Raw genomic sequence first — 15,460 nt, forward strand, 5'->3', positions numbered from 1 at the left:
CCTTCACCAAACAAGAACAAAAATAAATATTTTTATACTTTTCTTAAAATTGTGGTTTTTCTTTTTTTTTTTGTAAAATCTGTATTTTTCAACAATAACTTCAAAGACATGTTCAAATTAACATATGAACAATCAAATGAAATTTAAAATCTGTATTTACAATTATGAACTTTTAACAATAAGTTCAACCCAACTTATGAACATCAACAAAATAAAGTTCAAACTATTTTCTGAAAAATAGTATAACAAAATGCTAAGAGCTTCAACACAAGTTCATCCAACTTATGAACGATCAAAATAAAGTATCAAGAACTTCAAACACAAGTTTAAAAAGTTGAAGAGATATCAATATGAAGTTCAAACTATTTACTTACTAAAAAATAGTAAACCAAACAATATAGATTAGTATAAATTCCTTAAGATTGTAGTTCCGGCGGTTACAAAATCTATATATTTTTTTATACAAACTTCAATACTAAGTTCAATAACAACTTTCAAGAACCAAAATGAAGTTACAACAACTTCAAACACAAGTCCAAATGAATAATCAAATGAACTATCGAAATGAAGTGTTTATCAACTTTAAGAAATGAAGATGAAGTAGAAAATTGTAGAATCAAGTTCATCGAATGCACGGTGTGTCCTTAAGAAATTTATTCCCTTCAAGTACCCAGGGTTATGGAATCTTTATTCTCAGGATAAAATGATTCTCATTCTAAAAATAGTTGTACCTCAAATTTTCAGAAACTTCGAACACACTCAACAATTTGATGATCACACGAGAATTTTTAGAAGAAGAAGAAGATTGTTTTTCTACTCAAAAATAATTGTCTTCACCTGAGAAAAAATTCAGGTATTTATAGCCATCAAAGTATTGCTTCATGAAGAGAAGCAATAGTTCAAAAAGGTACACTCCTTCATAAAGATGCAACTCTTAGGAAAAGTCACAACCATTGGAAAGGTCATAACCGTTCAATTTGAAAAGATGCCTATTCAAATTTCATCCTTCCACTTAGTGTCTTTCCAAAAAAAAAATACCACCTTTTTATTTTTCATTCACACATCTTAATAACCCAACACGAACATCACTACAAAGAGTAAGCTTAAGATAGCTAATTCTCATTTGAATTCCTCAATAGTAGCAACATGGTGAGAGATTATACTTCATAATTCCTTGATTTAAATAGTCTGTTCTATAATGAAACTATCTGAAAATATTATTTCACTTCTGTTGTAGATGAGACTTTGACCCAGGTTCCAGTCTCAAAAGCTCATTATCATAAAATATTGATATTGTAATTTCACACTTCCAAAGATCTCATCTTCATGATTATAGACCACTCCATTGTCAAATCTTATTAGATGCTAATATATTTTAGAGCTTTCCATTCTCAAATCACATTAGGTATGTTATGCTTCGCTTCAACTTTTTATCTTCATCTATTCTTCTCCTTGTTGTTCATCTGTCTTCATCTCCATTTTTCCATTTCTTTTTTTCATTCTTATCTGTTTGTTTTACATGTTTTATTTTTCTTACCTTTTTATTAAGACTTTCAAAACTTTACTCCTTCAGTTCATTTTCCTCTGATCAGTTTTTTTCTCAAATATTTTCTGAATCTCTTTCGACTTTGTAATTCATGGCTGAAATTGTTGATGTTGTAGTTTTTGAATTCTAAATTTTGAACGAATTGATAATTTTGTTGGCTAGCTGCAAGTCTCTTCATAATCCTCCTTTATTAATTGCTACCCTTTCTCTATATCGAAGTTTCAACTATCTCTTTGGATAAGTTTTTAAAATACTTTTGTCATGAGGCAGGAAATAATAAGTAGTCGAAAAATTTTGAGAATTAACAAAGACAGTGGATTTTCACGAATAGACTATTGTGCAAAGCATAAGTAATTTGTCTATCAAATGCCTAAATTGTAGTGGAAATTTTTTTGTTGGGAGTTGAAACAATTAGCCTCCTTCTCACATTTTATATTTTCTATTTGTCATGCTAAAAGGTAGGAAAAGAAAGAACACCATTTTCCTAACTTAATAAATTAAGCTGCCCAAGTAACGTGAACCAAAGGAATTTTGAACCTGTTTAACATTATTATATAAGATTTAATCCAAGCTAGAAACTTGTAAATGACTTGATAATTCAACAAATAAATAAAAGTTGGTGATCTAAGAACAAGACTAAGGAGATTGAAAAAATTTGATAACAAGCAGTGCAGTCTTTCAGTGTCGTATCTATATATTTTATGAGTTGCTTCTCTATATTCAACAGTCTTTTAGAATACGAGTTTTTTTTGTTGATGGCGATTCTTCGCTTTCATTTTTCGCAATGGAATCCATACATGTGTTTGTTATGGCTAGACACTGAACATTAAGTTTTAGTCACTCTGATGTATACTGGTTTGAGATCTCTTTGCTTAACTTTGTATTATTTCTTTTGTTACTTATTTACCAAAATAAGTATACCAGTAGATTTGAAATTTGTACCACACTTTACAATCATTTGCATTTTATAGGGTTTAAGATTAAGAATTGGTTGCCTCGATGATCTGTTGTCGATGGAGGGCAACAGATGTTGGGCTTGAGAGAGAAAGAGATGACAGATGTCTGAGAGGAGAGAGGATCGACTTTGAAAACTGATTTTTTCCACTTTAAATTTTTTGTTTTTACTAAATATAGTTGTGGGTAGATTTGTATTTTTAAAAAGATTAAAAAGTTTTAAAAATGTTAATTGAGTCTCCAATTAACTTGATCAACTTTTTAAGTATTTTTAACCCTTAAACTTGATCAAGTGTCAACAATAGTTAAAATGAAACTTGTTTGACACCTTTCCTTCGATTTTCTCGAATTAGTCGGTTAATGTAGGTCCATGAAACTTAATTTTAAAACTTCCATTTTCTCCCTCTATTTGACAAGACCCTTTCCAAAAATTGCTTGAGAACCTATGTCCATTTATATCTCTGACCCTGCCATTCTCAACTTCTAAGGCAAGCTTTTCGACTGAGTCATTCACTTTCCTCGACAATAATATTTCCAAAATCTTCACCCAAAAGTTTGTAATATTTCCAAAAGCTTCACCCAAAAGTTTGTAGAACATGACAAACCAGCTTATACCCAAAAATCTCCAATACAAAATCTTGTCAAAAGTTGGAATCTTTATGGGAAACTACTCTTCCCAAATGACCCTCATCATTGAGGAAAAATTTGATTTAAATCCAAATGAAATCTTTGAAGCTTCCAAATTTTACTTAAGCACTATAGTGAACCACCCTTCATTACAAAGGGTCAAAATTTCCAAGGCAGAGAAAGAAAAGAAATTTCCAGTTAACATTAGCAAGGATAAGAAACTCATTGACACATTTGAAAGAGTGGAACTCATTTGGGAGCTGAAAATTGTGGAAAGTCGGAAGACCAATTGTGATGATGGCTACTTGTCTTTAGAAAAAGTGGAACAAATATGGTATGAACAAAGTTTCCTTAAGAGTAACAGGGAAATGCTGCTGAAAACATATTTGTCGTTTATTCTTCAAAGACAAAAGCCATAAAAGAGGAAAACAAGGTGATAAAATTCAACCCACTTGGGAGTTATGGTTGGCAAAGTGTGAATCTGGCTCATCCATCAACTTTTGATACACTAGCAATGAATCCTCAACTGAAGCAAAAAGTGATGGATGATTGTTATTTACAATATTTTCGGGTATAAGAGTCAGTATATATACAAGTTCAAATCAAAGACAAGAATACTTATAAAGTTCCTTAACACCTTCAACACAAGATTATGTATAATCTATCCAAGGAGTATGTTAGATTTCAGAAATGAGATGAAATAGAAATCCAAAGCCAAGTCCCCCGACTTCACGGAGTGTCCTTAAGGAATAATTCCCCTTACTGTACCCGAGGTTATAGAATCTTTCTCCCAGGATAAAATGGCTTTCGATCCAAACAATAGCAGTACCTTAAATTGTTGGATTCTTTGAACTCACTCAACAACTTAATGATCACACGGAGTTTTGTATAGAAGAAGAGTGTTTTTATGTGAAAAATCATGTCTATACCTGAGGAATATATCAGATATTAATAGCCTTAAATGTGTCATTTCAAAAAGGATGCATTGGTTCAGCAGAAAGGCACCTATTCAGTAGCAGTCATATCCCTACGCCCAGTCTGTACTGGACCTGCGCCTGATCTGCAGCTGCAGGTGACATTTCACAATTTTCAGTAGCTTCTGTGCTTACATCTGCACCCACAGGTCGTGTACCTGTAATGTATTTGCGCTCGCAAGTCACCCTACAGTGCGAAACAGTATGCCTTTTCCCTCGATGCATTTGCATGGCGTCCGAAATGCGCCCGCACTTGGATAAAAATAATTATATCAGATTTTGGATTACATTTTTCACTTGTAACACAAGTTTCAAATGAAATTTATCTAAAAAGATAGATCTCATCGTTCGATCATTTGCCAAATCCAAATCCAAAACCGAAGCCGAGCCGAGTGAACGACGACAACGATGGCATGAGGCACCACCTTTTTCTTGCCTCACTATCCATGTGGAGTAAGTGTTCCTCATTATAAACACTTACAAGTTCTCTTGACCCACCAATGTGGGAGAATTAGTGAAATTTCCTTTAAAAAGACTACACTTTCCAATTTGGTGAGTCTCTTTTTCTCCACTATTTTTCCTCCATTTTTCATTCACATATACACCTTGAAACCAACAATTCCCCACATGAATGGGGAAGGCTATCTTTCCAACAAGATATTGTTCTTAAAGAGAGAAGGATCTATCCATGAAGAGGATTTAGAATATGCAAGTTCACTCTCTAAAAGACTGCTATCAAGTGTCAAAGATATTTCAAACACATGATTATCCCTATGAGCCAAACAAGCAATAAGAGCCTCACTAAAAGTCATGCTCAAAGGGTTACTCCTATTTACTTGATAAACATTTTCAATAACATCACTCACTTGAGGTTCATTACTCACATCACAAACATCCTCAAGTTGTGGGCTAGTTTCGCACATAAGTTGATCAACATAAATTTCACAAGACAATATACCATCATTCATCATATTGGCTTCAACACTAAGTGGACACAAATCGATCTTACTAGAAGAGTTAATTTTGTCATCATTAGGATCAACTAGTGTATCCACGATCTCATGTTGTACATTATCATTATGAAGTAAAAAGACATTAGGCTCTCCTAAAGATAAGCTATCATTTACACTTAGCTGACTACTACCTTAAAATGATATTTCACATTTACTAGAGTGCAAGAGTTATCTTGGTTACCTTGAAGTTCGTTTGGAGTGTGTCGACTCAAGGGAGCTTGAAGGTTGGAGTTATGATATTTTAGACGATCTATCATGTTATCCATCCTCCCATATCTGTTATCTATCTTACGGTTGAGAGCTTCAAGCGCCGTTAAAATTGCATTTGAGGTGTTGTCATCCATGACATCTAACAAAATAAATACTAGAAAAACAAAAATAACAAACAAGCTAAGGTTAGGAAAACAACTTCACAAGCTCTCAAAGTTCATACCTTTGGTTGGTCTCTCAATTGGTGTCGCAAGCATTGCTAGATCGTTTATACTCCAACAAGTTTGCTTGGTACCAATTGTGGTTTGAGGTTGGAATGGATTCTTGTTTGAAAAAATTAAAAAAATAAAATTACTTAAGGACTTAAATCAAGGAAGCACAATGAATTTAAAAAGAGAAAATCTTGCAAGAAATTGGACGATGAAAGAAATGGATCTCAAGAACTAATCAATCAACTTAGTAGATGAATTACTAGTTGATGAGTAGCTTAGGAATTAATGATGAGTTTAGGAATCAAGAAAATGAAACTAAAGAATCAAACCTTGAGCAATGAAGTAATTTAAGTGTTGAAATGCATTTGTAAGCTTGAATTTGATGCTTGAAACTCAATTTGCGTTAGGGAGAGGTTGTGTGCGCTAAACAACCTACTTTAGCATATGGAATGCAGGTGCAAGGCATCCTGGACACGGTGCTATTGGTTTGAGGAGACCTTGACCTTCTTTAGCAGGTTGGGCATACTTCTAAGGCACCTCCAAGGCAGATGACCCAAAATTTAACTTTCACAAGGCTAAAAATGTCTTTTGAAATGGTTGAAATGTCGTCTAACAGTCTCCCTTTTGTACCCTTCTCTTGGAATATCCTTGAGATCTTCGGAGATGCCCTAGTACAAATAATTTTCCACACCTTTTCTTTCTTCTTAATGGATCAAACAACCAATGTTATCTGAAAAATTCTTCTTGAAAATAACAATTTCTTCAAGAACACCAACTTTTTCAACTTTTTCTTCTTAGCTCGAAATGAGTTAAAATTTCGAACCTAAGCACTTTTTATTCTAAATTCATTCCAAACACTATTTTACTCAAATTCTTCACCAAAAACTTCAGCTCTTGTAACCAACTTCAAAGTCTTCAACCCAAGCTTTCAACAAGGATAGAGCACTCAATAATGCTCTGATTTAGCTCGAATTTGATCTTTGGACTCTAATAGTGTTAGAGAACTCAAATCTAACACCAGAAACACAAGAATACTCAAAAATCTAAAACTCAAAAATTAACCTAAGATAAAAAACGTGAATAGTAATTTTTTGTGATTTTTCAATTTTCTAAGACAATTAGACCCAAGATTAACTTCGTAGAAATGAAATCAATCTCGGCTCTGATACCAAATGATAGAAAAATAAAATACGAAAATTAAAATTAAACTATGATACGAAATCAAAAGAACAATAAAGTAAAGGATAGGAAGAAAAGATAAAAAGATAGACACAAGAAGATAACAAAAGGGCAATCAAAGGATGTATCAAACCCAAAGAACTCCCTTATTGATTATCTATGAGCACCTAACTCTTACGTAGACCACAAGAAAATTGGATGTGTTTCTAAACGAAAGATCAACACAAGCTAATTCAAGCTTGCCACTCACTAACAAGGAGTAATTATTCATAATTCATCCAAAAACTAAGGAAATGAAATATCTAAGGCACATATTTATAGTATTTGCCTTTGCCAAAATAGCCTATTACAAAAGTAGTTTAAAGTGAATATTTTAAAAATAACCCGCAAGGGCTCTCTTTATTCCTTGTGCCATGTCTTTCCTCGGCTCCAAGCTATCTTCCAAATACTACATTGTTTAATTAGGAGCTCAAAGAAGGTCCTCCAAGCACATTCTTGAATCCTTAGGTTGATCTGGCTTGGACCTCCTTGTGTCGGCCTCGAGTTGTGTGATCAAAAGCGTCGACGCTCATTTGGCTTGTATTAATATACATACCATTTATCATAGTTCGAGGGTATATTTGTCCCTTTTTCGTTTGAACTTTTTATATTATATGTTTTCTCATAAACATAAAAAAAAAAAAAAAAAAGTTGTTAAAACTATCAAAATTATCGCAATTCTTTATACAATCTTACCAAATAAGTAAAAATTTATAATAAATGCATAATACACTACCACAAAGTTATTCTTATCAAATAAACAAAAGCTTATAATAAATATATAATATACTATATATCACAATGCTATTCTAAAAAAATAGGACATTTATTGATCAAATTTTAATTTAATAAAAAAGTAAAACTGAACCTGAGTTTTGGTTTACTAACCTTTTTATAGAATTCTACAAACAATCTCTCCATGTTGAGCTTGTGTTTCTCGATCAAATGACTGAGAAGATGAACCAACATTGTTACTTGAAATTTGGTCAAAAATCATTAGTAAAGTAGGGATTGATTTGAGGTAATAATAAAGTTTATGTTGGTGGTATTAATAATTTTATGAGACATATGATTTTAAAAATAAAATTAATACTTTCTCCATCCCACTTTATGTGGCATAGTTTGACTGACACGAAATTAAGAAATAAGAAAAGACTTGGTGATATTTACTAAATTTTTCTTTATTAGAAAAATATACTACTATTATCTTTAGTTAAGTGCGGTTTATAAGTGGGATCAATAAAGATAAAGGTAGAACTGTATCTTTAAATATTTATCAAATAAGAAAATATGATATTTTTTTGGAACAAATTAAAAAGAAAATTGCGATACATAAAATTGGAGGGGAGGGAGAAGGGGGGGGGGGGGGCGAGGGAGGAGTATAAATTTAATCTACATATGAAATAAATGATCACTCGATATAAATAGTTGTATTTTTTTATAAAATATAAATTTATAAATTTGAAAAATCTCAAATCATAATGCGAAATCTCAAATTAAGTTTTTTGAAGAATTTATAATTTCATCTCATAATATAAAATTAATTTTAAACCATATATATATATACTGATTTTATCTTATAATTTTAAATCACAAAATAAAACTGCATCTCGAAACGCCTACTAAAAAGGAATGTTTGTGGCCTTAACCCGTTTTTGACTTACGATGCTTATCCACATCTCTTTTTTTTTTTAAATGATCAAAGGCATGACATCATTTCCGTTCGTGATCCCCAAGACCATCATACTCTTGAACTCTTTACTTGGTTGACTACATCTGTACCTATTGACTCCAAATGACCTCATATCTTCCTCACATAATGCCTAATTAACTAGCATATGCCCACACACCTAGTAGAAAAGCCCATCTTTCTCTTCAAAGCTTATTACATCACAAACTATAGGTTAAGGCAATAGGATCAAGAAATGAGTGAAATCAAGAAGGCAGAGTTGGTCATCATACCATCTCCTGGAATGGGTCATCTGGTACCCGCAATAGAGATGGCAAAGCTCCTTATAACGAGAGATGATCAGCTCTCCGTTACTGTCCTTATCATGAACATGAACCTAGACTCCAATCTCAATCCTTACATCCAATCACTTTCCTCAAATGCTAATTGCACCTCATCAAAATTGAAATTTATACTTCTCCCTCGAGATGAATCCACTTTGCAACTCCTCAACAGCAAAACATTCTTTTCTGGATTTATTGATAGCCATAAGCCTCAGGTTAGACAGGTTGTGGCTCAAATTCAGCAAACAGCTACACTATCGGGATTTGTGGTAGACATGATGTGTACCACAATGATAGATGTGGCTAATGAATTTGGTGTCCCGACTTATGTTTTCTACACGACTAGTGCAGCTGTGCTTGGCCTCCACTTTCATATGCAGAGCCTAAGGGATGATTTTAACACGGATGTTACCAATTACAAGGATGACCCTGAATCAGAACTCTCTGTACCTTCATATTTAAATCCATTTCCAGCGAAATGTTTGCCGTTCATACTCTTGGACAAGGAAGGTGGTTCCACTATGTTCCTTGATATTTCCAAAAGATATCGAGAAACCAGAGGAATCTTGGTGAACACCTTGCAGGAGTTGGAAACTCATGCCATGAAATCGCTCTCTCTGGACGAGAAAATCCCACCCGTTAATCCAGTAGGACCAGTGCTGAATCTCAATAGTTGCGTCGGCAATAAGGAAGAGTCATCTCGAGGGGAAATTATCAAATGGTTAGATACACAAACTCCATCCTCTGTAGTGTTCCTCTGCTTTGGAAGCTCGGGAAGTTTCAATAAAGAGCAAGTGAAGGAAATTGCGCAGGCTCTAGAGGGCAGCGGGTGTCAGGTTCTTGTGGTCTCTAAGAAAGCCACCACCTAAAGATTCATGGTATCCAAGTGACTATGAGAACCCGGAAGATGCCTTGCCGGAGGGGTTTCTGGAAAGGACGAAACGGATTGGAAAGGTGATAGGATGGGCACCCCAATCTGTAATCTTGTCTCATCCATCCGTGGGTGGATTTGTGTCGCACTGTGGTTGGAATTCAGTATTGGAGAGTATCTGGTTCGGAGTGCCAATGGCAACTTGGCCAATGTATTCGGAGCTGCAAGCAAATGCGTTTCAATTAGTGAAGGATTTGGGTATGGCAGTGGATATTAAGATGGATTATAATATCAGGGGAAGTAACACATACGTTATAAAAGCGGAGGACATAGAGAAAGCAATAAGGCAGTTGATGGATCCTGAAAATGAAATAAGGACGAAGGTGAAAGACATGAAGGAGAAGAGCAGATTGGCTCTAGAGGAAGGTGGCTCATCCTACACTTCTGTGGACGTTTTATTGAGCAGGTTATGGGCAACATCTAAATAATGAACAGTCCTGCATTTCCATTCAGTTGCTATCCAAGTGTGTCCAACAGCACTGCAGCGGTAGGGTTCTTAGGTAGCTGAGAGTATTCTCACTTATGCTTATTCTTCCATAATGGTAATTGTAGTATATATATATTTTTTTTTTATCTTTTTTGTTATACCATTTCTGTTACTATGTATTTGCATTAGCTACATTTCTGTTCAACTGCAATCCAAGTGTGTCTAGCATGACTAATAATACTTTTTTTTTTTTACAATTCAACTATAGTTATCGTGTGAGCATCAATCTCAGATTTTAGATGTTACAAAATCTGTTCTTATAGTATGATTAGCAAAAGATAGCTGCAATGAAAATATCCTCAAACCAAAGCTAAAATAATTAGTAAGTTTGACCATGAAAATCAAAATTTTTTGGATTTAAAATTGGAGTTACATTAATTATAGGTAAATGACAAAATTAATTGTATTTATAAAAGACATTTGTCATTGATTAATATATACGCCCTCTGATCCTTCTATTTTGCATTGTTTCTTTTTTTTTTAGAGTTAAATGATGTAAATTTTGACGATCAATTTAAGATCTATTTTTTCATCATATTAAAAAAAATGCAACTTATGGTACCTTTCTTATAGTTTTTGAATATATAAGTTTTAATTTTAAAATATTAAATTAATTTAATTTAATTTAATTTAGCTGTAAAAATTAGTCAAATTAACTCTCCGAAAATAGAACATGAGAACTACAAAAAGAAACAAAGGGAGTATGATTTGGTATAAACAAAGCCAGGTATCAAGTCTTTTTTTTCGAGAGCATCTACAATTCTACCTTCAGTAAGATTGCATTGGCTTTTGGAATCTTATCAAACATACTTCCTCTAACAAACTATCACGACCCGATTTCTGAGTCATGGTGGCACCTACCACATCCCACCGGTAGGTAAGCCGATACCGTAACCCGGAGCTATTACAATGGGTTACCTTGGTAAGAACGTCCAACTTAGACCCTATATGTGAACACAACATATAACAATAATATTTCACAACTAAGGACAATCGATATTCAAACACAAATTCCACGACCTGATAGTATTAATACAAGAGCTTCTAAACTTGACAAGAGAAATTTATAACCTCAGAATCTAAAATGCCTTAAACAATCTCATACATTTGTCTTGAAATCAAAAGACAAATAAGGATAGAAGGGATAGAGGGCAACTCGATCTCCAAGAGCTCACCGTCTCCTAATAGTCAACTCGTACGAACTAGCTCAATGATGGCAACAAGAACCTGGGTCTGCACCAAAAAGATACAGAAGTGTAGTATGAGTACCAAAACACTGGTACTCAGTAGACATCATCGGCCGACTGAGCTCAAATATAATGTAAAGACGATATAAAGAAAGACAATGATCTTAAAGTCAAGGGATAGGTCATACCTGAATCTACTTTGATACCACTGTAACAATATCTATACTATTAAAGCAATAACATGACATACTATTTCAATATACTCCATAATCACCATAACAACTGAGTATCATTTCGAAAGCGTACAATCATATACACAATAGCAAAACATCTACTTGCCATAATCATCATCAACAATCTTTAGAACATACACACAAGAACTTACCACGCGTCCCATACCGCCGGAGAAGTACACGAAAGAGAGCAAAACAAAGAATTCATCACGGCGTTCCATACCGCCGGAGAGTACACAAAAGAATACAACCAATAATACCATAAAGCACAACTACTATATCAATTTACCAAAAATCGTGGGTAGCACAACCCCGCCATGACTTATTACCGAAATCCACTTCCAAGTACCCATACCATAATTCAACATAAAGAAAGCAACATTGTCATAACATAGGCATGTAATCATTAGTTCTATAATTCATTGATAAATACTGTGAAGTCCATACTAATTAACCTTATTTTTTCAAAAGTCAAAAGCTTACAAGTCTTAAAATCACTAATCATCAAATTGGGGAAAAACTACAAGCCACCCATAGTATAGGTTATTCAACTATGATAAGGCCATTCTTAAATTAGCATCATCATGACATGAGTTATCAATTGAGGCATCTCAACTTCACATATTAGGAGATAATTTAACTATCCATCACGCAATACTAGATCTATCATCACCAAGCATGTCACAACCTTAAGGACTAGTTTCCATATTTTAATCGAGTAAAGTCCACCAACTAGTTTACTAGGCTTCTAGGTTTCAAATAATAATCAAATATTTTAGAAGTAGCTAATTATAACATAAGCCACCTTACTAGGCAATATTTCATAATATAACTTCTTATTCAAGTCAAGTATATATATTAGGTTAGCCCTTGAATTTTTATGCAAATTTACATATAACACTAAGCCTTAACTCAATATTAGGCATAAATTTCCTCTAGTAGCTAGTTTAGCATAAAAAAGGGTCACACCTCTTATATAGTGATTTGGAACAAGAAACAATTAATAATTTATCAATAGAGACCTCATAATTCTAGCACATAGGCGGTTGGCCCCACACGGCCTAACTTTACAAATATCAATGCATCTAAGTAAATTTGCCCCACATGGCATCAAATGTTCTTACCTCTTTTGAATTTACCAGGCATCATCACAAAATTAACATATTTCGCCGAATTCATTGAGCATCATCATAATATCACACATTCCTCCGGACTCGAACCGGGCATCATCATAATATCACATATTCCTCCGAACTCGAACTGGGCATCATCATAATATCACATACTCCTCCGAACTCGAACTGGGCATCATCATTATATCACATATATCTCGGACTTGAACTAGGCATTATCATAATATCACATATTCCTCCAGACTCGAACCGGGCATCATCATAATATCACATATTCCTCCGGATTAACCAGGCATCATCATAGTATCAATAATTCCTCCGGATTTGTCGGGCATTATCATTGTATCAATATTTTCCAAGACAACAACATACACATATAAATGGCCCCAAATCAATAAACATACACAAGTTCACAATAATCAAGTAATAGAGATGTAAGATGCATAAACCATCACACTTTATTACTAGTCATCATCATGACATGTGAGTGGAAGCATAGGCATGAGTATCTAGATGACATACACAATTACCATATTTCCTTAGCTATCCATAACACGGTAATAAGACAACAATTAAGAAAACATATTTTTCAACCATCGACCTTATTGATAAATCAACAACCGGGTTTAACCCTTATAATCTCAATAACATAATTTAGACGCTCATCAAGTATCTAGGTTACCAAGAAGTTACATAGTTCAAGGTTAAGGTGGGTCAAGTCCCACTTCTAACTCCCATTAATACTAAAGTCACTTTTATAAGACAAAATTTTACCCGGATTTAGGCTAGGTTATCTAAGTCACACTATAAAGGCTTATCAATCCTTACTAAGCATATAAGAGAAATCTTCTTCAAGTATTCTTCCTAAGTCAACCCAACACTAAGGTCATCACCTATCTAGGCATTTTATATAGGCCAATACACTCCTAAGGATAGAGAAGTATGACATTCATGTATACTTAGAACAACTATAATGTTCACACACTAGTCATGAGATCACAATTAAGCTAACCAAGGTCCTAGGCTAAGGGTCAAATATCATACCTTATAAATCCATGGCCTATAGGAATTAATAAATCCCAAGTTAACCATTTAATCAACTATCATCTAAATTTTCCGCCCAATCTCGCAAGATATCAATGATTACATTACAAACAAGCTCAATCTACTCTACGGGTAAGCCTAACCTATCTTGAATTCAAGCAACTCACGAACCAACGAGCTTTCCTTTTCTTTTCGAGAAGCTTCCTCTTTCACAAACAATGCTATCAACAATTCAATCTAAGCATTACAACAAGAATGAAAATACCCATTGTAGCATCATTGTGCCATGAGTTTCAAATAGACACCAAAACCCCAATTAGGTTTCACTTTTGGAAAGGAGTTTCCAAGACCAACGATAGATTAATTATCTTTAGGGAGTTAAAACCCTCAAGAAATTTGAGTCAAATACTCAATTTTGGGGATACAATTGACCCACAATGATTTAGGGTTTTGAGTCAAGAAATAATGAAATTAATATCAAATTAGAGGAATTCTTACCTTGGATTTGTAGTAAAAGATGGATTACACAAGTTGTTTAAGTTTCCAATCAACCCACAAGACCAATTTTTGAGTCCCCACTTTTTTAGGGATGCTAAGGTTTTAATAGTGGTGAAGAATGCTCAAAATCTACCAAAAGCCCCCTTTTATATGGCTTTAGATGGTCCCGCAAGGTCAAAATTTATTTTTGACCTTCCGAACTCATTCGGACTTTGTTTTCACAAACAAACTATGTAACCCCACTAAATTCGACATTTCAAACGCATTGGTGAAGTTGTATTTTTCATACGAGGTCATTTTGATCACTTGTGGGTCCCATACCCTTATATTTAGATATTTGACTAATTGATCGAAATAAGCTCGGGTGCTATGGGATCCGAACCAACAGTCTGTCTATCCTAAAATTGATCTTACATAGATGTTGGCACAGTCGAGATTTGCATGCAAAATTATTTTACTGAAATTTCGTTCGGCGGCCGTTTGGAATCGATGAGGACTTCAAATTGGAAAAGTGGTTCTAAAAATCAAACGAACTGTCAGGTAACCGAACTATCAATTCCAGTAAGTCACTAATGACTTGGGATGGCTATGGAGGAGCTCTATCGGCAAAACAATCAAGAATATAGCTAATGACCTAAAGGGTCATTACAACATCCACTACTCAGGAACTTTCGTCCTCGAAAGTTAAAGATGAGGAAATACTTGAAGTCTTGAATAGTTGAGGATACTAGGCTCGCATCTCGTCTGCTAACCGCTAAGTGGCCTCCTTCACTGGGCGGTTCTTCCATTGAAACTTAACAACAGGAATCTCTCTAGTACGCAACCGCCTCATATTACCAGCAAAAATAAGTGCAAGCTCCTCTACAAAGGCCAACTGCCCATCTAACTAGACGGAGTCCTACCTAAGCACATGAGACGGGTTAGGAATATACTTCTGCAGCATGGAGACATAAAAAACTGGGTGAACAACAGCAAAGTATGGAGGTAAAGATAACTTCTAGGCCACCTTGCCAACTACACGGAGAATCTCAAAAGGGACAAAACAGATATACACAACATATAAATAGAATGAAAACTACACCCAAGAGCCTAGAAATCATATAATGAGTTAATGAGAATAATAAGGGAAAACTATCTTGTTCATGTCCAAGAGTCTAACATAATAAGACTAAGGAAATAT

At 34.2% G+C, this 15,460-nt stretch overlaps 1 protein-coding gene across 1 annotated transcript; it reads left to right on the top strand.

Annotated features, from left to right (window-relative positions):
- Positions 1 to 8,468: 8,468 nt before the first annotated feature.
- Positions 8,469 to 10,377, top strand: LOC124895835 (UDP-glycosyltransferase 71E1-like). Its single transcript, XM_047406246.1, is given in 3 exon segments — positions 8,469 to 9,594; positions 9,596 to 10,082; positions 10,085 to 10,377. Coding segments are annotated over 3 exon segments (1,440 nt in total). The 5' UTR covers positions 8,469 to 8,679; the 3' UTR covers positions 10,123 to 10,377.
- Positions 10,378 to 15,460: the final 5,083 nt, after the last annotated feature.

Source organism: Capsicum annuum, unplaced genomic scaffold, assembly GCF_002878395.1.
Source record: "Capsicum annuum cultivar UCD-10X-F1 unplaced genomic scaffold, UCD10Xv1.1 ctg998, whole genome shotgun sequence".
Lineage (NCBI taxonomy): Eukaryota > Viridiplantae > Streptophyta > Magnoliopsida > Solanales > Solanaceae > Capsicum > Capsicum annuum.